The sequence below is a fragment of the Aplosporella prunicola genome (genome assembly GCF_010093885.1).
Source record: "Aplosporella prunicola CBS 121167 unplaced genomic scaffold K452scaffold_4, whole genome shotgun sequence".
Taxonomy (NCBI): domain Eukaryota; kingdom Fungi; phylum Ascomycota; class Dothideomycetes; order Botryosphaeriales; family Aplosporellaceae; genus Aplosporella; species Aplosporella prunicola.
This window is the reverse complement of record NW_022983532.1, coordinates 339,066-362,757: the sequence shown is the minus strand read 5'-3', so window position 1 is coordinate 362,757 and position 23,692 is coordinate 339,066. Positions and strand designations below refer to the sequence as shown.

Genomic DNA, 23,692 nt, shown 5'->3' with positions numbered 1-23,692 from the left:
AACTTCCATCCCCGTCTTCCGCTCCGTGAGAATTGGTCATAGCCGGGCCGAGCGGTTGGTGTGGGGAAACGTGGGGAAGTAGAGATAGATCAACATATGTTTTCCCAGTAACGGTTGGACATTGGAAAGGTGCGGCCATCAGCGTTGATCATCGGTAAGTGTTTTCTCGTCGTTTCGCCGTAGGGCTGTGCACGTGATATTGACGCTCGGACTCCTGCCTATGACGCGCTAGCGAGCTCCGCCAACGGTCGACCAGCTTCGTCGCGAGCTTCACCTCACTTTGGACTTATTTCTCTATTTCTTCGCCACCGCACTGCATGCGCTGAGCGCTATCGCCCCCATCCGACTTGACCGTGCGCCTCCTCCGGACTGAACAGCATTTACAGCCTCACTGCAACCATGGCCGAGGAGCCCGAGTTCCGCTCTAAGGGCATCCCTCCCCAAGCTGACGGCATGTCCGCCGCGAAGCCAGTTTTCCCCAAAACCGCGGAAGAGTTCGAAAATGACCCGCGCGTGGCTCGCGACCACATGACCGCCAAGTGGGTCTTGAAGGAGAACAACGGCTCCGAGTGGGAGTATGATGAGCGCCTGTCTCGCTGGGTCCCATCGGTACGCTTGCGCCCCGAATTCCTCGTCGAGGACGACGACCTTGTACCATAGCCTTGGTTTCTGGTTTCTGGTGTAGCGAAGTATTGCATATCGAGGTTATGGATGGTTGAATTCTAACTGGTACGGTTGCGGGGTGAACAGTTGGCCGAGGAGCTTCTGGAGAAGCAGAGACAAGTCTACATGGCCGAGTCCGACAGGACCACTCCTGATGCGCAGAAGAAAAGGAAGCAGGATGATGACGATAGTGGGGAGAACGTGAGTTACCACCTTCCCGCATTGCGCCAGCCCCCCTCGTCAAGCTTCTTGTTCGTCATGCTAACAGGCTCCTTCTCCTCTAGAACAACGACGTCCAGCAGAAAAAAGCCCGCAAGGCCAAGCCTGAGAAGCCCGTCAAAGAGAGAAAGAACCGTGCTGTCTGGGTGTCGTCACTCCCTCTCGATGCGACCAAGGAGGAGCTTAATGCCGTGTTTTCCAAGTACGGCATTATCGATACTGCTATTAACGACGAGGACGACCATCGCATCAAGATGTACACGGATGATAAGGGCCAATTCAATGGACAGGCCTTGATCGTCTACTTCCGCGACGAGTCCGTTCAACTTGCTTGCGACATGCTCGACGATTCTCCTTTCGACGGTTATAGGAAGGGCCCTGAGGGTAACATGAGAGTCGCACCTGCAGATCAGAGCTACAAGAGGCACGAAGATGTCAAGGAGGATGAGACCCAGGCCAAAGCTCCCCGCGTTAGCAAGAAATTGATGCAAAAGAAGGTCGACAAGCTCAACAGGCAAGTAATAGTCTATCATCTCGTGGGTTCCTCAATGTATTAACCAATGAACAGCAAGCTGGCAGATTGGGACGACGATGAGGATACTTCTACCATGACACAGACCGGCACGCGCCACGACAAGATCGTGGTCTTGAAGCACATGTTCACTCTTCAGGAGCTGGAGGTCAGTTTGTGTTCATAATTAGCTGACATATCCGCTAATACCCCCAAACAGGAAGATGAGAATGCTCTCGAAGAAATCACCGAAGACATCCGTGAAGAATGCTCCAAAGTGGGTACGGTGGTGAACGTTGTCGTGTTCGACTTGGAGCCGGTAGGCGCGGCAATTGCCAGGTTCGAGACGGCCGAGGCGGCCAGAGCAGCTGCTCGTGTAAGTTACCCTGCCACCATGCTCACAAGAATCAAATGAATTTACAGGTTGTTATAGATGATGAATGGTCGCTCCTTCGATGGACGCACGGTCAAGGCGTACATCTCTGACGGCTCGGAGCGGTTCAAGAGGTCCAAGCTTGAAAACGAAGAGAGCAACGTGGAGTCTATGGCCGACTACCTCAACCGTGCAGAGCCCAAGCCCGCGTCCGAGAACACCACCTTTTAAAGGTTGCTTTCCGAAGCAAAAAAGAAAAGCTCGGCATCCTGGATTTCCGCTACCTACGGGCGGCACGCTTGCTTAGCACAATGTACATGAGCCAGACATACCCGTAGTTGTTCATTGGCATAAGCGAGAATAGAATCATGACTTGCGTCTAAAAGTAGTATCTACATACAGAAAAGGGTATCATAAAACGAGTGTCACCCCACCAAGCACCAAGCCCCTGTGAGCAAATAGCCCCAATATAATCTAAGCAGCCAACAAAAACCCATGTCGACAAGGAAAAAACAAACAATAATAAGACATGATGCTGCGCCACAAAAAGCCGCGACAAAAATGCAAATTTTTTTATCCTTCCTTCCCCCTCCCTCTCTTCCGGCCGGATTCAGCCAGCCACACACCACTCACTTACTTGGGGCTGACACCCCCAAAGCTCCTCCGGAAGATGCTCTTCCTGCTACTCGTACTCCCATACAGGGGCGCCTCGTCGGGGGCCCCGGAGCCAGGCGCAGCAGCGGCCGCGCCCGCGCCCGCGTTGCCGTCTTCCGGCGCCTGCCCGCCAGCATAGTACCTATTGAGCGAGGGGCCGGTGCTGCTCCTACTGCGGCCAACGCTGCTCCCGCCCGCCATGAGCGTGCTGACGGAGCTGACGCGCGAGCGGCGACTGCTGTTGGCGGCAGCGACGCGCAGCGGGGCCGGGAGGTCGGCGTCGTCGGCCGAGCCGGTCGTCGTGGTGCCGGCCTCGCTGGGGGGCGCGGACACGGGCGGCGAGGCGGCGGCCGAAGAGGAGGTTGATGACGCTTGGTGCAGGCTTGCGGCCTGCGAGGGGGCCGAGGCCGCGGGCGGCGCCGCTACTTGCAGCGGGATTAGGGTCAGGTTCGTGGCGGAGAGGCGGCGCGACGACGGCGTGAAGGGCACGTAGAGCTGCGAGGTGCGGCGGCGGTCGTTGTTATTGTTGTTACTTCCGGCGCTGCCGAGGCTGGTGACGCTGCCGGCGCTGACGGTGCGCGCGTGCATGCCTGGTGCTGCCGCTGCTGCTGAAGCCGATGGCGGCAGCGACGTCGTCGACGACGACACCGTGCCCAGCAGGTTGGTGTAGCTGTTTGCGGCCGTGGCCGTCGGCGTCGGCGTGTTGCTCCCGCTGCCGACAGTGAGCGTCGCGGGCAGCGTGCTCGTGCTCGTGTTGCGCGAGTGCTGGGACGGCGGCGTGATGATGGTGAAGGCCGCCAGGTCCGTCGAGTCCGATTCCGGCGCGCTGCCGTTCGAGCCGCGCGTGCTGCTCGAGAAAGCACGGGCCGGTGGCGCCGGCGCTGGCGCGTCGGCGTTGGTCGTCGTGATGGCGGGCGTGGTGGTGGAGGGCACGGCCGTGGCGGCCGCGTCAGCCGTCGTCGTCGTCGTTCCTTCCGTGGTTGCCGGCGCCGCTGCTGCCTCTGTGGTCTCGGGCTCGGCGCGAGGGTATGCCGGGGGCGATTGCTCGCCTTGGGCGACGGGGACGTAGAGGCCGGCGATGGGCGACTTGGACGTCGAGATGCTCCTCATGTGCGCCGACTTGCTGGTTGGAAGTAGGGCGTTCTTGCGGGCGTGGCGCCGCTTGCGGAGCCAGACTGCGGCGCCGGCGAGGAGCATGACGAGGACGAAGAGGCCGACGAGGGTGCCGGCGACGATGGGGATTTTCTTGTTGGCTGCATGGGCGGCGGCGCTGGAGGCTGATGCCGAGGATGTTGAGGAGGAGGTGCTGGAGGCGGATGTATTGGAAGTGGAAGAGGCGGAGGAAGAAGAAGAAGAAGAAGAAGATGATGATGATGATGATGATGATGATGATGATGATGCAGAGGTGGTTGAGGTGGTGAGGGTAGATGATGCTGCTGCCGTCGAAGATGCTGCCGCAGTTGAGGATGCCGCTGCTGTGGTGCTGGATGCCTGAGTGGAAGATGGCTGAATAGAGGATGCGGCGGCAGCGGTGGAGGCTGCTGCTGTTGCTGCTGCGGAATCGGACATTTTGTTCGAGACAGAAGTGATTTGCAAAAAACAAAGAGAGAAGGAAGGAAGAATAAAAGACAAGTCTATATGTAGACCACGTTCTTAGGAGATATCGGTTGTCTCACAAGGGATTACTTGGCTGGCTGGTTGAACAAGCTTACCAACAGCGAGGAAGGCGACGCTATTAAACATGGCAGCAGTCAGGCACAGTCGAAGCATCAGAAACATCGGCGGAAGGTTACAAAAATAGAACCTTGATGGAAAGGGAACATGGCATATGGAGAGATGGGGAGTCTAAGCGGAGCGGCTCTGGCGCAGCAGCATGGAGCACACCTGGCTGCCTACAGCCCCACCGCCGTCGACGCTGGCGCATCCTTCGTAACGGCCCACGCGCTGCTCCCTACTACCCATGTGACGCACGCGTCGAATGGGGTCAAGGAGACGACGCCTCGTGCTCGCCGCGACACCCATGACGAATGAACGACGACGACTGAGCCGCAGCCACGATAGCGGCACAGACGCCACGCCACGGTATGACTGTCATCAGTATACAATAGGTAGCATATACGCCATTCGGCAACATCATGTAGCACGCGCGAGACTGGCTGCGGCTGCCTTGCATGCACTAAGCTGATGTGCAACAGGGCTGCTCCCCGGCAATCGAGCAACCGGAGCTCGGGAGGCCTTTTGGGGCCAAAATGTTTCGGTGCTGCGCCGCGATGAGAGCCAGAGATGAGTTGTTGTTGATGACTTGTGGGTGGTCGAATCGTTTTTGGCGCAGGTGGGGGCTTCTGCGAGGCTGTGCTGGAAGGCTTGCGTCGTGACTTGTCACCCTTTTTTTTTCCCCTACCTACATATCCCCGCCATCCAACGCCGCCATCCAACCAGACAGGCCATTTCGCACGTGGGGAATCCTTTGTTTCAGAGAGATGGGGGAAAAGTTCCGAGACTTTTAGGTACGTGCAAGTGCGGCAGCGGGACGCGCCTCTGCCGGCCGTCGCGGCGAACTCACCGTTATTTGCAGCCTCACTGGCTCGCCGGGTTCTGCTTGCTGCTGCTGCTGCTGCTGCTGCTTCTGCTTCGCCGCCTCATGAAGAAGGTGGAACTCTGATCCGAGAGTTTGACTTTTTCCCTGCGGCGCGGTAAGCCCCTGCCGAACGCCCTCTCGGAACGGGCTGTACCAACGCCACGGCGTCAACTCTCTGGCAATCATTGCTCCAACCTGCCATGGCACTCTGCGCCGCCGCCTCGTGCTAAAGAAGGTGCCTTCTCTCGCCATGCCTGCCTGACGGTCAACGAGCGCTTGGATATCCGGAGCGGTGTGTTGTTGAGCGTCGATTAAATTGGCACCAGCCTTGAAGGAGCATCCATGATCGCCCGCCTGTTTTCCCATCGCGGCATATGCTTGGAGAACAGGAGCCAGAACGCTCTCTTCCTTCGCTCCAAGGCCAGGGCTTCCACCTTTCCTGTTGGTACGTCCATGGTCCTTTGTATTTCACTCATGGCGGTGTTCTTTCAAACTAGCCACAAAATCATTGGTAATCGACTGGTCAGAGCGAGTCCAATAAAGACGACGTCTACCCCAAGCCCGACTTCTTCTGTCGGAGACGCTTTAACCTCGAACACAACGCTCGCATCGACTCGAGCCGCACCCTCACCCGCACTCCCCGCCCCCAGCACGGCACCAATGGCCGCTCTTTCGGCGGTCCTACTTTTTCGGCCCTTCAGTCTCTACGTTCGACGTTGGACTTGGGGATTGCCTCAAAAGGCACAGTTGGACCGCTGGGCCGCGGTCCATCTGACCAGACCCCGAGCTTGAGGGGGGCAGGTCGGCTTTGCGGAATTGCGTCCGGTGGACGCGCTTCGTCTTCGACGAATTGCCGAGGAGCTTCCCCGGGCGGGCTACCCCATCCAGGCGCCTTTCGGCCCGAGTGCCCTTGCCGACCAGCTGTCGAACGACTCTTGAGCCGCTCTTCACCACAACGGCCGAATCAGCGACCTGCCATTCCCCCACTGCGGGAAGGTAAAGTTTGGCCGGCGCCCATTCTAGCTGAAGCTTGTACCTAACGTGCTTCGGGGAGTATGCGCACCGCTCTTCCGTCCCCGAGGACCGTTGAAGCATGGACTGGCCAGCGTTTGAAACATGATGCGCCAGATATCTGTCCCAAAACGGCAGTCCAGTTCACCGCGTTCTGTGAGACAAGTGACATGGCGATGTATAATGAGCGGTATATGACCCGCTGAAGGCAATAGTGAAGCCAATTCATCACTACGGTGCATCACGAGGTTAACTAAGTGTTTCCTGTTAGCTGTTCCGATTGCGGCCACGGCTGCTATGTCGGCGAGATAATAAAATCAGCTAGAACATACGTCATGATGTCGATGTATTTGCTCCCATATCCACCTTACCGCTTCTTTTCGAGATCTGTTTCACTTTTCAAAAATTTAGCATCTCTCGATGTCTACGAACAAGAAATAAATGCTGATTTCAAAGGACATCTGGAAGCAGACATCTTGCAACAATGTGCCAGATATATGCAAAAACACCAAAGAGCTAGAAACCTTTGCTGATCGACCATGACCATCTACCACCCCAGAGCTAACTACTCAAGAAAAGTATAGCTGCGGTAGAATAAAAACTAAGCTAAAATGCATTTGTTCTAGAACCGACCTTCATCCAATACTTCCGCCAGTGACGACAAGCATTAACAACCGAGCTATTATATTCTCCGAGCGTCTGCACTGGCTTCTAGTAAGATATGACGTTAAGCAGTATAGAGAAAATCATCAAACTCGAGTCATGCTCAAATAAGTCAAGTGAACTTATATGATGCGACGACGCACTTCTTTGAGTACTGAAAACAACCGAAAGAGATGGTTACGTAGATAGCTTTCTAGATACAAAAACGGCTCTTAGGCATCCGTATGAATGGACGTCTGTCCGAATGATGAGGTGCATGTTAGCTATAGGTAACCACGTCCCGATATGGTGGAAGCGAGGGATCTCAGTACGAGGTGACCGCCGCCTCGGAGCTATGGGGCCGATTCCTATCAACGACAACCATCGTCCTTCCCATTACGGAAGACCGTGATCCTTTGCAAGCCGTCTTGCAGAAACAACCTTGTGGACCCTAGGTAGACCCTAGACCCTCGACGCCAGGCCCCAGACCCTGAGCCCTGAACCCCGCGTGGTTACCTCGCTAGGCAGGTACCGATCCATCCAAGCACCAGCTAGCCGAGCCCAAGATCCTCCCCCACTCGGCCATGACGACAACACTATGCATCCCATCTCGAACAAACACCACCTGACGGGCGATGCAGCTGCCAGCGCCCCCTCGCTGCCCCGCAGAAGAAAGAAGCACGCAATCGCGCCCCATGACCACCCCGGCCTGCTGCTGCGTCGTCCGCGTCATCGGCATTGGCAACGGCAATGCCCGTCTCGGTGCCGCCTGATGCGCCCCGCAGTTGAGATTATGCGGGAGAACTATGGTGAGCAGTCGTAAATGGAAGTGTCGACTTCAAGGAATATATACATATGCGAGATCTGGCAAGGGGGTCCTGGCGGGCGTGTTATTGAGATCCGGGCTGCGCGTTGAGGAGCTCGTTGTGAGAAGGGGAGATATACAGGGATAAAAACTCCGGAAGATAAGAATAACTTCTGTGATAAAATCGGAACTGAAAAATAGCTGCTGGAGCCTAGGCCGGTTTTTTAAGACTGGTGGGATAATACGAAGCCATTTACAGATCTCAGAAGAACTATCCGGGGTGAACGTTGTCAGCAGAGATGAAGCAACCAAATCAGGACAACGTGTTACCGGTTTTAGGGGGTAGACATCAATTGGTGCTTTTTATGAATTGGCCACCGTCCTGGAGAAAGTAGGTCAACCATCGGAACAAGAGCCAGGAAGAAGACCAGGGCGTAGAGAACGCAAGGACAAAAAATCGCTGTAATAATAGCACTGTCACTGTGAGTCTAGTACCGTCTAATATCTTTTCCGTTCTTGTTGCAATTCCCACATTGTTGTATCTCAATGTTTGGCTTTCTTCGGCAGCGTCCCCCATACATAATGCGTATCCGCTACGTGCCGACTCTTTTCGCAACCCTCTGCATTGCCAAATTTCTCGCAACAGTCCCATTTGAATCCTTTAGGGAAACTTTTCCGATTTATCTCGGTGTCATACGGACCATGACATCTCGGGTCCCAATCGATCCATTCAGGGCTGTCCTCATCGCAATAAAGCAGCTCTACAAAGCATCAGTCTCTCACCCACAAATACATTGACGACACGACCATCATACCAGTATGGAAAACGCAGTCTCCATCTTTGTTATCGGCAGTATCAAACTCCTTTTCGCACTGCTGGCACTTGGCATAGCGCACCACGTGCACGCTCTCAATATTGCGCTCGCGCTTCTTCGACTCAGCGTCGGCGCCGGCATCGGCCAACTTGCCCGTGACTTCCTCGTCGCCGTCGAAATCCGCGACGCGCAGCAACTCGGCCTCGACGAGGGCCCTGGCCTCACCGGAGCTCGCGCACAGCTTCTGCAGCGTGGCCCGCACGCGGTCCGCGTCCGCGTAGTCGATTGCGTAGTTGATGAGGCGCGGCGACGCCATTGGGGCAGCTGTACGGGGACGAAGGGATCCCAACTGGGCCTAAGCGGTGGAACAATGGAGGCGGCTTAAACGGCAGGGGGAACGGCAAAGGTATTAGACAAGGTCGATCTGGTGTGACTTGACAAAGCAGTAGCTGCCTCTCTCAGCTCTGTCTCGCTCTCTCTGACTCTTTGTCTCTCTTGCGGCGTGCGTGTGTCGCCATATGGCGCGGCGGGTTACGCAAGGCCCGTGGGTCCGCAACTCCGGTCCATCCCCGTTCGGGCAACCTGCCAACCAGCCCAGCCAGCCCTTCCGTGGAAGCTGGAAAAGCTCCCCCCCAACCCCGAAAAAGATACGCCATGGCCACACAGGGTCCGACGCCGACCCGCGACTCGCGACGCGGGGAAGAGGCGTCCTGAGCGTGCCCTTGCACGTGGCAAGGCGTCAGATCCGCGCCCCGTTTTGACGCAATTTTGCTCGCATTCCCGCGTACGCGCATATCCCCGCCCGTCAGCCTGTCTGTCACTCGAATTGAATCGCCATGGCTTCTTCTTCTTCTCTCCCTTTCGAACCCATCGTGGTGCCACGGCCTAGCATGCCGACCTCGCCCGCCCTACTCGAGGCGATCGATAAAGCGACGCCAGAACGCCTAAGGGCTACCCTCAAGGCCGTCTGCGCCTCGAATATCGTCGCGCAGAAGATGTTTGAGGAGCACCTTGTCGCCGAAGTGTCTAGCGCCGGCGAAGAAAGCTCGACGACTGAGGACGAGGAGGCCGAGCAGAAGAAAGGCGCTGGCGCGAAGCGCAAGCGCAACGACAGCGCTGCGGACGCGGGGAGGCCGTCCACCAAACGCCCGCGGGCCCGCTACGTCATGTGCGAGAATTGCGAGGAGGAGTTTGACGTTATGAACAACGATAAGGGCGATTGCGTCTATCATCCCGGTATGTAACAGCTCTTCCTTTCTTTCTCTCTTCACTGTGACTGTTCATTAAACAAATTCTCCGCCCTAGGCGAGCTCGAGGTTTATGATGGAGACGACTTCTGGGCCGACCATGATGAGGATTGCCATGGTGTCATTGACACAGAAGAAATGCGCAAGATGTTTCCCGAGGGTTTTATGTGGGACTGTTGTGAGGTGAAGGGCGATGAGCCTGGCTGCAAGGAATCTAGGCATCGGCCTTCACGATTTTTTCCGTAATTCAATTTGGATGGCGATGCGAGTCGTTTTACGAAGAGGGTTTTTACAAATTGTTGTTGCTGAGAATAATAATACCTGGCCACGGCATAAAATGCAACTGAAGCTGTCATTACTGCTCCATCCTGAGTTCGTTGTCCTGACAATATGGACAAATCTGCGTACCTGTGACTCGGACTCGTACGAAATGAACACCAAACTGCGCGCCGACTTCTCGGTCCAAAGCACTCAAACGCCGCCCAGCATGTACCCAGCCAGCGCCTCACATGCTCTAACGTCTCTGGCTCCTCGACCGCCGGTTTCGATCCTCATCTCAGCGCCCTTTCTATTGTCCGATTCGTCCTCGAGCCAATTCTTCGACCTCTTCTTATTTGGCTTCTCTTACTTTTCGCTTCTCGTCCTTCTCAAAAATCGTTGAACGCGTCCTGGTCCACGCCAGCGAGCGAGAAGCCACCTATGCCATCCACGTCATCACTCTTCACCTCCTTCCCCGTCTTCGGATGCTCCTTTTCAACATTCTTCTCACGGATCGCAGTCCTCTATATGGGCCAGTTCGTGTGTAGGAGAGATGATTGTAGCGCCAGAATAGCATCCCCACTAATGTCCCATGAACCTACAGGATCTCTCTAGGGCAAGGATGGCAAAGGGCATTGGGAGGATCTTGGTTAGGATATGGCGGGGAAGTGGCTGAACTTGACACAGACAGACGAACTCGCCAACTTTGATGTGCTGCCCGTGTGATGAGGTGCGGAGGTGCGGAGGTGCGGGAGAGAGCCACAGCCAAAAACGAGCGCCCGCACAGACGCGGCTGCTAGTTACAGACGACTGACTCGAACGCGGTGCTTGTGCTCTCTCTACTTCGTACTCTCTTCACCCACCACTACTTAGTCTCACTACCCTCCTTCTCTCCACCCCTATTCCACCATGGCTGACGACACCGAGGCCTTTGACGCCCTCGAGAAGGAGGCCAAGGAATTTAACAAGGTGCGCACAGCTGCCCCGCCACCCGATAGCTATCCTTGACTGACTTCGGCCCCAGGACGCCGAGATCGACCGCATCCTCAAGGCCTTCAAGCTGGACGCCTATGCCGTGCTCGACCTGCAGCCGGGCGTGCCCGAGTCGGACATCAAAAAGATGTATCGCATCAAGTCGTTGCTGATCCACCCGGATAAGACGAGCAACCCTTCGGCGCCCGACGCCTTCGACCGCCTGAAGAAGGCGCAGACGGAGCTGATGGACGAGAAGACGCGCACGCGACTGGACGAGGCCATCGCCGACGCGCGCATGCTGCTGATCCGCGAGCGCAAGTGGACCGTCGACGAACCGGAACTCAAGACGCCCGAGTTTGCCAAGGACTGGCGCGAGAAGACCAAGGAGGTGCTGATTGACAACGAGCTCAGGCGGCGCAAGCAGATCAAAGCGCAGATGCAGGAAGAGGGCCGGCAGCAGCGCAAGGAAGATGAGGAGCTGGAGGCGCGCAAGCGCAAGCGCGATCACGATGAGGCATGGGAGAAGACGCGCGACCAACGTATTGGCTCATGGCGCGATTTCCAAAAGAAGGGCGCCCAGGACAGCGAGAACAAGAAGAAGAAAAAGAAGCTTAAGCCCATCGGCTGAGGCTGCTCTCATTTCTCCTCCCGTCGTGTCTTCTTTCCTTGCACCCTTGATGCATTGCAAAACGGGCAGACGGGGGCCAACGGCGTACGGCATGCGACTATGGACGAGTTGCTGGGCGTTTTTGTTCCAGGACATGGATACTACATACCCTTGCTGTGAAGAAACCACAGTAGTACATCACGAATAACGACTCTACTTTGAGATGAGTTGCCTAAAAAAGCCCCCTCATGCACCGCTTTTAGTCCCCTAGAACCCTCATACTTTGGCGCCACCACGCGGCAGCAGGCATGCTGCAGCTGCACCAGCGCCAGGACCCTCATTCCCCAGAGTCCAGCACCCAGCCCAATTTCCCCTGTGCACTCTGTCAGACGCAAAGTACCGTCTCAAACCTTAACCTCCCGAAAGGGAAGAAAAAATAGAGAGGCCAAATAATAGGCAACCAATAGCCCGCGATCCGCACGCCTCACGCATCCTGTCCCGTCCCGTCCTGTCCTGTCCTGCACTGCGCGCAGCCGATGCTGCAACGATGCCCACCCGCCCGCCTGCTTGCCTGCCTGCCTGCCTGCCTGCCTGCTGCTCGACCGACAGTAGTGTACCTGCCTACCTACCTTACATACATACGAACCGTATGTACATAATCCAGGCAGCCTGCCATAGTCTACCCGGCCCCCTCATCTCCCCAACGCGCCGCGCTGCACCGCCCGCTCGGCTCGCCAGCACAGTAGTCCGAAGGTGCTGCGCGCGTCGCGTAAGCCCGCAGCAAGACCGCAACACAAGGAACGACGGCGCTTCCGCAACGGGAGCAACAGCAGCAACGGCAATAGCCGCAGCAACAGCAGCAGTACGTCAGACGGACGGACGGACAGACAGACAGACAGACAGACAGACAGACAGACAGACACGGCAAAGCAGGGCAAGCGCGCACAGGCAACGTGGGCGCGCGGCCGCGTGCGTTGCGTTGCGTTGCGCCGTGTACTACTGGTGCGAGCGAGCAAGCGCGCGCGCGCGCCGCCCATTCACCGGGCTCCGCCGCGCGGGATCGCGCATATATACACATGGCGAACGCGTGTTCCGTGCTGGAATTCTCCGACGGGGCGCAACGGCGGGCAACGGCGACGCGAGAGCACGGAACGGCCTTGCAATAGGAAGGAACGAACGAACCCCCCTAAAAAAAAAAGGGGGGGGGGGGGGGGGGGGCGAGGGAGAGGGGTTGTCGGGACGGAGGACCGGGGACGGCAGGTGTCAGGGCGGGGCATTGGGGGCGGGGAGGAGTTGCAGCGGTTAGGCTATTGACGGCGCGCTGTTCTGGGGCGTTTGTTGCGAGCCGTGGGCTTGGTAGCTTCTTGCCTGCCTGGCTGCCTGACTGCCTGCCTGTCTGGTGGGTGGCCGTTGCGGCGTTGCTGCTGTGCCGTGCCGCTTAGGGGTATTGGTAGGTTAGCTTGGCTCCCGATAAGCAAGCGGCTGTGTTTGTTGACTTTTGGAGCCGTGTAGATCGGGGCGGTATTTCGCAAGCACTATTGTGCGTCTATATGGTCATGGCGTTGGACAATATCGATGTGTTGTTGTTGTTGTTGTTGTTGTTGTTGCGGTTGAGAGTCCAGTGTCGTGATCTGCGAGGACGACTCCGCGACTCGACGAAAGAGACTGCCGCCTGTATATACAACGTAGTAGTGTACCGAGAACCAAGACCGTATCCTCCCTGCCCTTTCTTTTGTCATGTCGTCCCGCTGCGTCCGCTGGCATACCCAAAGAGTACCCGAGGGAGCGAGGGGGAACAACTCCCAGAAATACAAAAACAGAACCCAAGATTATAAGACACCCGTTGTACAGCAAACGAACCCAAAACGCCGTCTCCAAAAACATTTCCTCCTTTGGTGAAACCGAGTGTCGGCGCCATGGTTGCTCAGTCGTGGCCCCTTTCGATGACCTAGACGTCCAGACCCGACCTCACACCCCTTGCCGTAAAGAAGCAATAAAGATAGTGAAAAGAAAGCAAGCATCCGTCTACAAACCAAAAACTGTTCAACCCATTATATCCATGATATTCAAGCGCCGTCTCTTGGACCTGTCGTCCGAGGGTGCCTCCTGCCCACTCTGCTGTGCACCGCCGCTCTGAAGTTGGCGTCCAGGAACCTCAAGCAGCCCTGCTTCCGGCACTGACTGCTGCCTCTGACGAGGGCTATATTGTGCTGTCCTCATGTAACGTGGGCGCTGGTCGCTGAGGTACTGATCTCTGGGCTCCGACGTCGCAGACTGCGGTCTTGCAGACATTTGGTAGTGGGGTCCGGCTGACCACTGCACCGGCGTGAACCCGGCCTCAGCCGGAGGTGCACCCTGCGGGTAGTGATATGGCATATGACTCGAGACTGTCGGCTGGGGCAGCGACGCTGTCATTGCCTGGAAGGTAAAGTACGGAGAGTAAGGGGAGGGGGGATCCGAGACGTTCAGCGGGGAAGAATGGCCGTAAGGCGCAGGGTGTAATGATGGGAGCTCGGCCGAAGCGGAGGTGCGAGAGGCTCTAGAGGACGGTCTTGAGGCTCGTGGTGCGATAGGTGTCACAAACGTCGACGGCACCTGTGGGCGGATATCGCTGGCCGGAAAAGGCGGAAGCGTAACGGAGACGAAGAAGATATTCGACGATTTGGCGAGGCGGACACGAGCTGTTACCTCTTGCGGCTGCCCGTAGACTGAGCGGAATTGCCATTTTAAGTGTCGGTCGGTGTAGCCTCGGGTGATGATGTCGAGGTCCTCTTCCTCAATGTCCTGGACTGTTTCTTGTTCTCCGGGAACGAAAATAGGCGGCAGATAAGCGGGATCCCGATCCTCACGTTCTTTCCTTAGGTCACTCCGTAACAGAGGAAGAGGGTTGGTCTGGTTCTGCTGGAGGAGCTCACTTAGTTCCATACCGCGAAAGTCTCTTCCGTGACCAAACAGGACGTTGAACGCAGCATTCGTTTTTAAGATGATCAAATCCAAGTTGAGCAATGCCATGGGAGTTACGTAATGGGACGAAGTATCCTGAGTTGGAGGCTGGATGGTATGGCTTTCGGCAAAAGGGCTCGGAGGCAGACTGGATGGATGCGAGGCCGTCTGCTGACTGCTGGTCGACGTACCCGTGCCCCGTCTGGACCTGAGGGTTTGGAAGTAATCCCTCTGTTGAGCGATGGACGCCGGGCTCTCTGGAGCCTCGGCAGCGGGAGATGGCTGTCCAGTGACGTCTTGTACCGGTTGAGCTCTGGCCTCCTGCGTGTCCCGTAGTCTTGGTCGGCCTCTTTTTTTGTGCTGCACATCATAGCAAGTCGTCTATTCCGAACGGTTCTCATCAGCCTACTGTTTTCCATACAGACCTCGACGGGACAGTAGAAGGGCTAGATCATACCTCTTTCCCAGAAGCAACGCAGCGGGTGCAAGGCCTCTGCACGTCGCAACTCAAATGAGCCTTTTTGCAATTTACGCAGGCCGACGCCACATGTGCCTTGTTTCTCCTCGCAGACTTTTGTCGTGGTTGAGATTGATATGCCGAAGGTTGAGGCTGAGTGGCAAGATTTTGCCTTCCGGAAGCAGGGATGAAGCTGTGTGTATGGCCGGGAAACCCAAAGGGACTCCTCAGCATCATAGGGGCCTCCATGGACTCGACGTCTTCTGAAGTAGAATATTGCAGATGCGGCTGGTGGCCGACTTGGGAAGCAGCTTGCCGATGGCCTTCATAAATCAAGTCCTGGTGCTGCGGCTCAATGCCCGTCCGATCCGAAATCTGACCTCCACGTGGAGACCGGTCGCGACGCTGGGCATCCTGCCGGCGAGCCTGCTGCTCCTGGGATGAGGCGCTGCTGTCTTTCTGCTGTGGACGCGTACGAGACCGTCGAGAAGATGACGGAGTGTCCGACATGGGAGGGAACGGGTAGCTTTGCTGGGATGCTCCCACGGCCGGTTCCAGCCCGTACGGCGATTTGATGCCTACGTTCGGGCTCAGAAGCGGATGGCGCCCAATTGACGGCACGAAGTGGCTCAAGCAGGGAGGTGACGCCAGTACATGCATAGCGCCTTCAGGCCAGGAACGCAACGAATTACGGTCGGTGTCTATTCGGCGTCTGCTTGGTTGCAGATAGCCTAGGCGATGGGAGGCGGGGGCGAGGAACTGTCCAGAAGGGCTACCATGCGGACATGGGCTTTGGCGCACATAAGTTAGTTGGAAACACTGTATTACTGTTCTGTTCCCTGTGAGTGCGCATTCTGGGGGAGAATAGCTAGCAAGCGATTGACACGAGAGACATTTCAGAAAAGGACACGCAGGCATGCGCCATGCAGGGAGGGGAAAAGGGAGATCGATACCTTGACAGATGATACCCTGGATGCTGAGCCGAGCTGTCCCCAGTTTACTTTCAGCTCGTGCAGGTAAGGACTGACTGATGATGCGCCGGGAAGGCTAAGGCAAAAAGGAAAGATGGGTCTCCAGGCTCCAAGGGAAAGGTTCCAAGGATCAAGGATTGAGCGAGACAGAGGCGCAAAAGCTATTTCCGTTCAAGCACAACCGAAGAGCCCACAACAAGGATAGGCCGCTGCTTCATGAGAGACAGCACACCCTGTCCAGGTGGTGATCAGAGTAATAAGAAAGATCGGCTTGGGCATCTGCGGGCCACAGACTGAGATCTCCGTCAAAGACCCTGGTCTCCACCTGCATAATTGGATGACGGTCGTGGCACGGGGCCCGTCGCCGGGTCGGTTGATGGCCATCACTGATTGCGCTGCGGCGCGGCGCGAGGCATGGTCATCATGCCAGTCACTTTTTCCTTCGGGGGCCTGATCACTGGTTGACAAGCGCTTCAATACGAATCCGTCAATTCCGGCCACACTCCATAGTCATCTGGCCGAATTGATGCGGATGCTCGAAGGCCGAGCTGACAAAATTTGTCGACTCGGCGTGCTGACACAGCCCTCTTCCTGGAGCATATGGAGGCAGTTTTCCAGACAGCCCTAGCCAGCCTAGGTTCGCAGGCGCTGCATCAGCTCCAATGGCGGCGGGTTCGTTTCTTTTGATCGGCCGGTCGTCAACTCCGATAGGACCCCACGAGGGCCGGCGGGCGTGGGATTGCGAATGTGGCTTCGATTGACAGGCCCTGGAGACACCGGACTAGGCCTGTTATTGGGGAAGGCGCCGGAGTGAACAGCATCTCCTTCTATTTAGGGTTCGACCTTCTCCACGCTCTGGCCGTCCGCGGCCCGCAGATCTCACTCAACTCTCTCTGCCTTGCTTCTCACGAGCCCCGCCGGCGAAACAGCTGGAACGTCAGTTGGGCGAGGCTTTTGCCTGCAGACATCAGGTGGGTGGGGTCCTGTAGGCTGCGCGGGAGGGGCCGCCGGGGGGGTAGTCAGAGCGCAGGATGCGGTGGTGAATAGGGCTGCTAGAGAACCGTGTCAGGTGGGTTCTGCTCAAGCTGCCTTGGAGGGCAGCCCGGTCTCCACACAGCACATGAAGAAGGAAGTGGCACAGCGGCTGGGGCAGATCTTGCCTTGTCTTCGTCGCCCATGTGCGTGCCTAAGCAACGGCTACTAGCCAGAAAGGGAGCGGTGCTGGCTCGATCATCCTGATCTGTTCAAACGGAGTGTCATTTGGAAAGCGGCCCCCCTGCGCGGGCCATGGCGGCACCGCGGCTGTCGAGGATAGGGCTGCACCGCGACGGCTTGCCGCTGTTCAGATGACCCAATATAGCAGCCGTCGCCTCAGTCGGATGGCAAAAGGCTGCTACCGATCGCCCAGACTTCTCAGCTCGCGACACGAGGTGGCTCGCATGCGCACAAACCCCGGTAACGCGCCCTCAGGCAACCAGCTGTGACTTCAGGCTTAGTTGCTTTTTCCCGCAGCGCGCACCCAGATGGATCCGAGCATGTTGGGTTGCTTATGCCAGGGGCGTGTGTGATGTGTGACGGCGATGGTGTGTAATAAAGTCGCCGAAGAGCAGCGCCGGAAACGCGGCAAGTCTTCCTAGCGACGAGAGAGTATAATCGCGCCGCGAGTGTACGTAGTATAGCGCTGGTGTTTTGGAGCGGAAGCACGCCCGAATCGCTGCCGCACGCTTAATTTCCACGACCCGATCGGTCTGAGACCAGCATTGACACCAAGGGAAGGCCATGCATCCCTGTTGCCTGCCCCCCCGGCGGTGCAGAATGTCGAGCATGAGCCTTTGCACGCCCCCACGATCCGCCGCCGCCTTGCCATTCGGTGGCCAGTGGTCAGCACGTCACCCTCGGCCCTCCCGTCTTCAGGGTGCGGGCATAAAACATCATGCTTCTCGCCGCAGCTGCAGCACGACCGGCGCTGCCACATGGTGATGAGGCGAAGCCGTGCTAGGCCTGAACCGGCAGTGGTTCTATTGACAATAATATACCTCCGTACAGAGCTGTATGCGCGCTTGACGCCTGTCGACACACCAGCCACCGCTGTGGCGAGCCCCCAACACTCTCGATAAATGGCTTTTTTTCTTTTCTCCGGGACCCCGTCGTCGGGGCTCAACGAGACACGGTTTCCCCACCGGCTAGCACGCCTTGCGCCAACGGCGGCCGACTGCTACATTAGCAGAAGGAAAAAAAAAAAAAAGTATGGGGCCCGGCGGGTGACGAGCAATGGGGCTGCTTGCACAAGCGAAAGCGCCATCCGTCTCTGGCTTGCGCCGAAATTTGGTGGCGGATCTTCTGGAAATTTTAGAAACCGTAGGGCCAAGAGAGCGCGCTCCAGTCTGACCTTCCAAATGGTACATAGCTGCGCCAAGGGTAGCGGCCAGTCCCACTCCACCATTAGCTTGCGAAAATGCTCTTGTCGTGCAAAAACCAATCAACTTGTCGGAAGCACTTACCCCTCATGTGGCTGAGTAAAAAACAAAAAAAAGCACGTAAACGGATAGTGTTGTCTTTGGGAGAAATGCATCTCCCCAAGGCTCCTAAAGACGAGGGCTTCTTCATGCCCTCGAGACTGCTAGCAATGTGCCACGAAGTCCTTCACTTCTCGCATAGCAAGAGCCGACGGAATCTGCCTGCAGATGCCGGATAAAGTCGGAGAGTAAATCGCAGCATTTGCCCTTCACGGGTGATTTGCAAAAACAATTTCCCTGCCTATCAAGTGGTGGAGGTCCTCGTTTAAGCGTCACATGTCACAATTAAACTGTGACAAGCCCTGCCTCCTCAGACGACGAAGCCGGTGCTTTTTTTTTTGATACTGCTGGGAATCCTGATGATAGACAATCCAAGCACTTGGGACACCAGATCTTGGTTGATGAACTAAATCCTGAAAGTTTCCGGTTTCTGCATTGATCGAGTAATTGCCTGAGCGAAACTCTTACCAGCACCACCTGGCAATCGACTATCTATTGCGGAAATAGCCGATATCGAAGATCCTCGCGCCGAGCCTTTGGAAATTGTCGAATGCCTATCGGAAAACTACCGCCATCGCCGATCCGCGTCTCACAATTTGGCTTTCTTCGAAGGCCTTGCGTTCTTCTGCCGGCGTTGTTCTTGGACGGCTCTAGCCTTGCGAATATCTTCGACGCCCTTGAGTTCACTCTTAGCGTTGACTCCGTCCTTAAACTTGCCCATGCGTTTTTCCTTGGCCTCTGCCACACGCTTCTTGCGAACATGGTAGTCATCTCTGAATTTGTCGGCCTCCTTAGGCGCCTTCTCCATCTTGTGCTTGTAGCGCTGGCCAGGGCCTGACCTGTTTGACGGCGCTTCCACTTCACCAATACGCGGCGTCCGTCCGATCTTGTTAGTCTTCCGCCATGCGTCGAAACGCCCACTTCGGAAGCTGGCAGCGATCTTCTGACCACTCTCTCCCCGTATCATTTTTGCGCCCTTAGACCCGTCTTCATCGTTCGCTCTGGCGACATATTTCTTGCTCTTCTTGTCCCACCTCATTCCGCGCGCCTTGCTTGCTTCGGCAAATCCACGCGATTCGTCGTTGTTGAGATCCATGGCGGCGCCTTTTGCCTGTTCAACAAAGTTGCCGCCCTTGTCGTTCGAGCCGGAGTGTACGCCATACGCACGGTCTTCGGCGAGATTCAAGGACTTGGGGGTATAGGACATGAAGTGCTCCGAATCTTGCCAGTCCTCTTTTGACTTCTTTTTGCCAGCTTGGGAATCCGGGAAGGTGATTTCGAGCTCGTCTTCCGATGCCTCATTGAGATCGACTTCCATCTCGTCAAACCCATCCATTTCCAGCGCATCATCTCCGCCATTGGCAGATGTGTTGGTAACAGACTCGGCTGCTGCTTGCTTGGCTTCCGCCTCATGATGTCTCCGTGGATCGATTTTCTCCCTTCTCTTCCGCATAATCTCAGCTGCTTCGGTGGTATTCGCATGTCCCCGCCGACCAATCTCGAATATGGTTTCTTGAGGCCGGAACCCGCTGATCCTCGCCAACATCTTTTCTCTTTCCATTTCAGCTTTGTCAACGTCGTCGTTGAACAACATGTTCAACTCAGACGCACCATCGCCTTCCATGATTTCCTTTGCCCTTTTTGCGCTTTCGCTGGAGGCAGAATTGCGTGTCCGCAAATAGAGCTTTTCACCCTTCCCGGCAACTACGCGCAGGGCGTCCAAGTCGGCATCCTCGTCAAGTAGTTTGTTAACCCACTCTACGGATCGTTCCAGTTTGTTGCGCACAAGGCTGCCAACAACCACGTCGCTTGCAAAACTGAATTCGCCCTCGACCCTACCCATAACTAACTTCCTGCTAAGGAAGAGTTGCAGGTCCAATAGATAGGGTAGATCCGAATCGCGCACCAAACTGTAGGCCCATCCTTTTCTTCCGGCTCTGGCTGTTCGACCAACTCTGTGAACGAAAATCTTCGGCTGCGGCGGGAAATCGTAATTGATGACATTCGCAAGCATAGGCATGTCGATACCACGTGCTGCAACGTCAGTGACAACCAAGATGTTCGTCATGCCAGTTCTGAAATCTTGCACCTGCATTTTGCGAGCGGTCTGGTCCAGTGAACCGTAGACGTACGAGACAGCGTAGCCAGATTCCCGGAGAAGGTTAGTCAGGTAGTCGACATGGTGTTTCGTGGCTGCGAAAACGATAGTAGAATGTTCTGTTGGCGAATCGTTGGCGTCAGGAGCGTCAGAATCCCTCTTGCGCTTTTTGTCATTGCCCTTTCCCTTCTTTTCTTTCGCCTTGATGGCAGCCTGCGTCTCTCCTACTGGCATCTTGATAATGTCTTGAAGGACGTGGATCAAAGCACCTTCCTTGTCTGCACTTTTGATAGTAAAAAATGCGCTTTCAAGGTCCGGGGACACCTTGCTTTCGGCGTCCAGACGCACAAGTTTCGGTTCTTGAAGGCCTGCTCTTGCGAACTCGACCAGTGACTTGGGAAGCGTCGCGGAGAAGAGAAGTGTCTGGCGGTTTGCGGGCAAAGCATGCAAAATCTCCGCTAACTGTGCAGCGAAACCCATTTCGAACAGCCGGTCGGCTTCGTCGAAGACAATATAGCGAATCGAGGAGAGGTCCAGGTCCATCTCAACCTTGAGGTGCAAAAAACGACCAGGAGTAGCAATGATGATATCCGGGTTCGTTTGCATATCCGCGAATTGTTGCTCCAGGCTGTCACCACCCACCAGCAAGACTGTCCTCAAGTCCGTACCACGTCCAAGCTCTTTGACGACCTTCAAGGTCTGCAGCGCCAGTTCACGCGAAGGCGACATAATGACGGCTCTTGCCCCAACCTTAGGGCTGTGTGCTTTGAGCTTCTCAATCATGGGTATGCAGAAGGCGGCCGTCTTTCCAGAACCTGTTCTAGCCATTCCTACCACATCTTGACCGTCGATGACGAGAGGAACGGTCTTCCTTTGGATTGGAGTAGGCACTGAGAATCCCTTCCTCGTGATTGCCTTCAGCAAAACGGGGTTAAGGCCCATGGCCTGAAAACCGCCGCCCTTCTTCACAGTGCGGCCCTTGAGATTCGCAGATTTGCGGTTCGCTGCCGCTTGCTGGCCGGCAATGAAAGCCTCATCGTCGCTGTCGCCTCCATCCTCGGCTTTTCCGTCCAGTTCTGCCGCAATATCGAAGACCGAATCGTTGTTGGACTTCTTTGAGGCGCGCTTAGGGTGGCTTTCGAATTCGTCGTCGCTCGCGGCACCAATGAGTCCTTTTGATATGTCGAACTCGTTCTCGGACAGCGCCGGGGAAACATCGCGGTGTGGCATTTTTCCGGCGTGTTGTGGTCGTTGTTGCCGGCTGAAGATGCGCGGCGACTTTTTTGAGAGCAGACTGATGCGTCGGCTTCGGCCATGGGAAATTTCTGGGACCAAGTCTTGGCATTTACAGGGTTTATGAACGCACGTGATTGCGGGGAGACGCGCTTGCTTCGCGTCTTCCGTCGCGCTCAAGGCGGAAACGCCGAACACGATTCCTACTTCACCACATACGCCGCCTACAACACCAACACACAATGGGTTCGTACATGTTCTATGCCTTGCATTTCATTACTGATTCGTTCCAGATTACGGCAACGACGGCAACTACTCGAATACCTCCTACGGTGGCCAGGGCGGCGCAGGTGGCGGAGGCTTCATACCCGGCGAAGGAAGTCAGAACAGTCCAGGCAGCGCGTCAAAGGTATTTATGGTGTTTCAAAGTTACCAGCATCATTCGCTAATCTTCTTCGAAGGGATACGGCAAAGACACCTTAAGGCCGGTTACCATCAAGCAGATCAACGACGCGAAGAACACCCAAGAGTCAGACTTCACTATCGATGGCGCCGAGATCTCGCAGATCACGTTTGTCGGCCAGATTCGCAACATTTCCCAACAGACAACCAACATCACCTACAAGTTCGACGATGGCACTGGCCTAGTAGAGGTCAAGCAGTGGATCGACTCCGACGCGGCCAACCCTCTAGAACCGGCCGACGGCTCGCCCCCAAAGCTTGTCGAGAATGCTTACGCAAGAGTCTGGGGAAAGTTGCGGTCTTACGGCGGCAAGAGACATGTCGGTGCGCACATCATCCGGCCCATTGTCGACTTGAACGAAATCTCCTACCACCTGCTCGAAGCCACTGCCGTCCACCTCTACTTCACCCGTGGACCGCTGGGATCAGAGGGTAAACCGGCGATCAACGGCAACTCAAACACTACATATGATGATGGTCAGAACAACAGCGGTAGGAAGCTTCCGCCTATGAGTGCAGCAGAGCGCAAGGTCTACGAAATCCTACGCACTGCACCACAAGGCAACGAGGGCTTGCACATGCAGGAGATTGCATCGAGGACTAATCTGGATATGGCGGATATTGCTAAGGCAGGTGACAACTTGCTGAATTCGGGTGTGATTTACACCACCGTCGATGACACTACTTGGGCAGTTCTTGAATTTTCTTGATTCCGAGTTCGGGGATGCAACAATTGTACTGATGGCGCTGGCGGTTCGAAAAAGGCACAGAGGGATGGGGAGTATGCGATTTGGGGCTCCACTGGACCAAGATGGCCCATTAGCCTGATCTACTTACCAGCACCAGTGGAGAGAAATAGAATGCATGCTGCAACAATGGCAGTTGCAACAACAGTAAAAACCTGTTTTCTACGATTAGACCATTGCTGCTCGATGAGGTGGGGCAGCTTACAATTTGCGTCTTCCATCCTGACTGAACCAGTGCTGCTCTTCGGCTGTAGTTTGTAACAGTGTTGATGTAGTTTGCCAGACCAGAAACCAAACATGCAAGTGAGAGGACCCAAAAAATAAGCCCAAAAGGCAAAGCCAACCGTCTCTCTAAGCATGTAAATATTAGTCTTTGCATTGTGCAGCAACATGGGATTGGTACACTACCGAGGTCACTGGGCTGATGTTTGAGATGGAATGATATGACGATTGCTACAGACACGATGGCCATATAGGTCGCAAGACGAAGCCAAGATAGGAAAGCTGGAGAAATCAGCATCGAGAGAGGTGGTTCTAAGGACAATTTCGGCGTACTTCTCTCGTTCGCGCAGTGATCTCTGGCATCGGAAGCGTTGTTGACGAAAAGCAGTGGACCAAGCAGCGGCCGTTCCAGAAAGGCTACGCGCTCATAGTGGTTATCTCTGTTGATTATTAGTTCAGTTTCGTGATGCATGTTTGCGGTTTTTTGTCCTACTGGTTGACGATCGCCGGCTTCGTTGGCACAACTGTGTAGCAAGGATTGAAGGGCTCGTTAATAAGCTCTTCATCAGTCATGTGGATGAGATCCATCTTGAAACAGAGTATTAGGTGCTGTGACGACAAGCTCTCCCGTTTGGTGTTTTCAGGCGGACACTAGGGGCGCGCAAGGTTGTTCGACCGCGATCTGC

The 23,692-nt window shown here is 55.8% G+C and overlaps 13 protein-coding genes across 13 annotated transcripts; 8 read left to right on the top strand and 5 right to left on the bottom strand.

The window, feature by feature from the left end:
• Positions 1-267: 267 nt before the first annotated feature.
• K452DRAFT_283803 (uncharacterized protein) lies at positions 268-2,413 on the top strand. Its single transcript, XM_033539838.1, has 6 exons — positions 268-609; positions 751-864; positions 948-1,396; positions 1,451-1,562; positions 1,614-1,769; positions 1,827-2,413. The coding sequence occupies exons 1-6, from the start codon at positions 400-402 to the stop codon at positions 1,995-1,997; spliced, it is 1,212 nt and encodes a 403-aa protein (XP_033401166.1). The 5' UTR covers positions 268-399; the 3' UTR covers positions 1,998-2,413.
• On the bottom strand, positions 2,400-3,989 carry K452DRAFT_305472 (uncharacterized protein; the record flags this gene model as incomplete). The annotated part of the gene is made up of 1 exon (XM_033542903.1): positions 2,400-3,989. One exon carries the CDS (start codon positions 3,987-3,989, stop codon positions 2,400-2,402), a length of 1,590 nt encoding a protein of 529 aa, XP_033401165.1.
• A 903-nt stretch (positions 3,990-4,892) lies between these two features.
• On the top strand, positions 4,893-5,912 carry K452DRAFT_120011 (uncharacterized protein). Its single transcript, XM_033535163.1, has one exon. The coding sequence runs from the start codon at positions 5,341-5,343 to the stop codon at positions 5,788-5,790; it is 450 nt and encodes a 149-aa protein (XP_033401164.1). The 5' UTR covers positions 4,893-5,340; the 3' UTR covers positions 5,791-5,912.
• Positions 5,913-7,999: 2,087 nt separating this feature from the next.
• On the bottom strand, positions 8,000-8,587 carry K452DRAFT_295086 (uncharacterized protein; the record flags this gene model as incomplete). The annotated part of the gene is made up of 2 exons (XM_033541773.1): positions 8,000-8,217; positions 8,272-8,587. The coding sequence occupies 2 exons, from the start codon at positions 8,585-8,587 to the stop codon at positions 8,000-8,002; spliced, it is 534 nt and encodes a 177-aa protein (XP_033401163.1).
• An 859-nt stretch (positions 8,588-9,446) lies between these two features.
• Positions 9,447-9,815, top strand: K452DRAFT_283800 (uncharacterized protein). Its single transcript, XM_033539837.1, has 2 exons — positions 9,447-9,507; positions 9,577-9,815. The coding sequence occupies exons 1-2, from the start codon at positions 9,471-9,473 to the stop codon at positions 9,762-9,764; spliced, it is 225 nt and encodes a 74-aa protein (XP_033401162.1). The 5' UTR covers positions 9,447-9,470; the 3' UTR covers positions 9,765-9,815.
• A 43-nt stretch (positions 9,816-9,858) lies between these two features.
• On the top strand, positions 9,859-10,368 carry K452DRAFT_283799 (uncharacterized protein). Its single transcript, XM_033539836.1, has one exon. It carries the CDS (start codon positions 9,949-9,951, stop codon positions 10,177-10,179), a length of 231 nt encoding a protein of 76 aa, XP_033401161.1. The 5' UTR covers positions 9,859-9,948; the 3' UTR covers positions 10,180-10,368.
• Positions 10,369-10,643: 275 nt separating this feature from the next.
• On the top strand, positions 10,644-11,579 carry K452DRAFT_264479 (uncharacterized protein). Its single transcript, XM_033538694.1, has 2 exons — positions 10,644-10,745; positions 10,801-11,579. The coding sequence occupies exons 1-2, from the start codon at positions 10,686-10,688 to the stop codon at positions 11,377-11,379; spliced, it is 639 nt and encodes a 212-aa protein (XP_033401160.1). The 5' UTR covers positions 10,644-10,685; the 3' UTR covers positions 11,380-11,579.
• Positions 11,580-11,802: 223 nt separating this feature from the next.
• Positions 11,803-12,786, top strand: K452DRAFT_119927 (uncharacterized protein). Its single transcript, XM_033535162.1, has one exon. The coding sequence runs from the start codon at positions 11,906-11,908 to the stop codon at positions 12,662-12,664; it is 759 nt and encodes a 252-aa protein (XP_033401159.1). The 5' UTR covers positions 11,803-11,905; the 3' UTR covers positions 12,665-12,786.
• Positions 12,787-13,297, top strand: K452DRAFT_119926 (uncharacterized protein). The gene has a single exon (XM_033535161.1). It carries the CDS (start codon positions 12,909-12,911, stop codon positions 13,191-13,193), a length of 285 nt encoding a protein of 94 aa, XP_033401158.1. The 5' UTR covers positions 12,787-12,908; the 3' UTR covers positions 13,194-13,297.
• Positions 12,913-15,588, bottom strand: K452DRAFT_283797 (uncharacterized protein). Its single transcript, XM_033539835.1, has 2 exons — positions 14,759-15,588; positions 12,913-14,682 (listed from the first exon to the last, which is right to left on the bottom strand). Exons 1-2 carry the CDS (start codon positions 15,266-15,268, stop codon positions 13,402-13,404), a joined length of 1,791 nt encoding a protein of 596 aa, XP_033401157.1. The 5' UTR covers positions 15,269-15,588; the 3' UTR covers positions 12,913-13,401.
• A 2,987-nt stretch (positions 15,589-18,575) lies between these two features.
• Positions 18,576-21,607, bottom strand: K452DRAFT_283793 (uncharacterized protein). Its single transcript, XM_033539834.1, has one exon. The coding sequence runs from the start codon at positions 21,571-21,573 to the stop codon at positions 18,835-18,837; it is 2,739 nt and encodes a 912-aa protein (XP_033401156.1). The 5' UTR covers positions 21,574-21,607; the 3' UTR covers positions 18,576-18,834.
• A 182-nt stretch (positions 21,608-21,789) lies between these two features.
• Positions 21,790-22,924, top strand: K452DRAFT_243477 (uncharacterized protein). The gene is made up of 3 exons (XM_033537911.1): positions 21,790-21,822; positions 21,870-21,985; positions 22,038-22,924. Exons 1-3 carry the CDS (start codon positions 21,819-21,821, stop codon positions 22,746-22,748), a joined length of 831 nt encoding a protein of 276 aa, XP_033401155.1. The 5' UTR covers positions 21,790-21,818; the 3' UTR covers positions 22,749-22,924.
• On the bottom strand, positions 22,676-23,686 carry K452DRAFT_243474 (uncharacterized protein). The gene is made up of 5 exons (XM_033537910.1): positions 23,500-23,686; positions 23,340-23,446; positions 23,193-23,288; positions 22,990-23,135; positions 22,676-22,939 (listed from the first exon to the last, which is right to left on the bottom strand). Exons 1-5 carry the CDS (start codon positions 23,592-23,594, stop codon positions 22,868-22,870), a joined length of 516 nt encoding a protein of 171 aa, XP_033401154.1. The 5' UTR covers positions 23,595-23,686; the 3' UTR covers positions 22,676-22,867.
• Positions 23,687-23,692: the final 6 nt, after the last annotated feature.

Excerpts from the sequence above, each read along its gene's own strand:
- K452DRAFT_283803 (XM_033539838.1), top strand. The coding sequence starts at position 400 with ATGGCCGAGGAGCCCGAGTTCCGCTCTAAGGGCATCCCTCCCCAAGCT. Across the intron at positions 610-750 it reads TGTCTCGCTGGGTCCCATCG|TTGGCCGAGGAGCTTCTGGA; the intron begins GTACGCTTGCGC and ends CGGGGTGAACAG. Across the intron at positions 1,770-1,826 it reads CGGCCAGAGCAGCTGCTCGT|ATGATGAATGGTCGCTCCTT; the intron begins GTAAGTTACCCT and ends AGGTTGTTATAG.
- K452DRAFT_120011 (XM_033535163.1), top strand. The coding sequence starts at position 5,341 with ATGATCGCCCGCCTGTTTTCCCATCGCGGCATATGCTTGGAGAACAGG.
- K452DRAFT_283800 (XM_033539837.1), top strand. The coding sequence starts at position 9,471 with ATGAACAACGATAAGGGCGATTGCGTCTATCATCCCG. Across the intron at positions 9,508-9,576 it reads CGATTGCGTCTATCATCCCG|GCGAGCTCGAGGTTTATGAT; the intron begins GTATGTAACAGC and ends TCTCCGCCCTAG.
- K452DRAFT_283799 (XM_033539836.1), top strand. The coding sequence starts at position 9,949 with ATGAACACCAAACTGCGCGCCGACTTCTCGGTCCAAAGCACTCAAACG.
- K452DRAFT_264479 (XM_033538694.1), top strand. The coding sequence starts at position 10,686 with ATGGCTGACGACACCGAGGCCTTTGACGCCCTCGAGAAGGAGGCCAAG. Across the intron at positions 10,746-10,800 it reads AGGCCAAGGAATTTAACAAG|GACGCCGAGATCGACCGCAT; the intron begins GTGCGCACAGCT and ends CTTCGGCCCCAG.
- K452DRAFT_119927 (XM_033535162.1), top strand. The coding sequence starts at position 11,906 with ATGCCCACCCGCCCGCCTGCTTGCCTGCCTGCCTGCCTGCCTGCCTGC.
- K452DRAFT_119926 (XM_033535161.1), top strand. The coding sequence starts at position 12,909 with ATGGTCATGGCGTTGGACAATATCGATGTGTTGTTGTTGTTGTTGTTG.
- K452DRAFT_283797 (XM_033539835.1), bottom strand. The coding sequence starts at position 15,268 with ATGTCGGACACTCCGTCATCTTCTCGACGGTCTCGTACGCGTCCACAG. Across the intron at positions 14,683-14,758 it reads GCGTTGCTTCTGGGAAAGAG|ACGACTTGCTATGATGTGCA; the intron begins GTATGATCTAGC and ends CGTTCGGAATAG.
- K452DRAFT_283793 (XM_033539834.1), bottom strand. The coding sequence starts at position 21,573 with ATGCCACACCGCGATGTTTCCCCGGCGCTGTCCGAGAACGAGTTCGAC.
- K452DRAFT_243477 (XM_033537911.1), top strand. Across the intron at positions 21,986-22,037 it reads GTCCAGGCAGCGCGTCAAAG|GGATACGGCAAAGACACCTT; the intron begins GTATTTATGGTG and ends TCTTCTTCGAAG.
- K452DRAFT_243474 (XM_033537910.1), bottom strand. The coding sequence starts at position 23,594 with ATGGATCTCATCCACATGACTGATGAAGAGCTTATTAACGAGCCCTTC. Across the intron at positions 23,447-23,499 it reads AAGCCGGCGATCGTCAACCA|AGATAACCACTATGAGCGCG; the intron begins GTAGGACAAAAA and ends AATAATCAACAG. Across the intron at positions 23,136-23,192 it reads ACATCAGCCCAGTGACCTCG|AGAGACGGTTGGCTTTGCCT; the intron begins GTAGTGTACCAA and ends TTACATGCTTAG.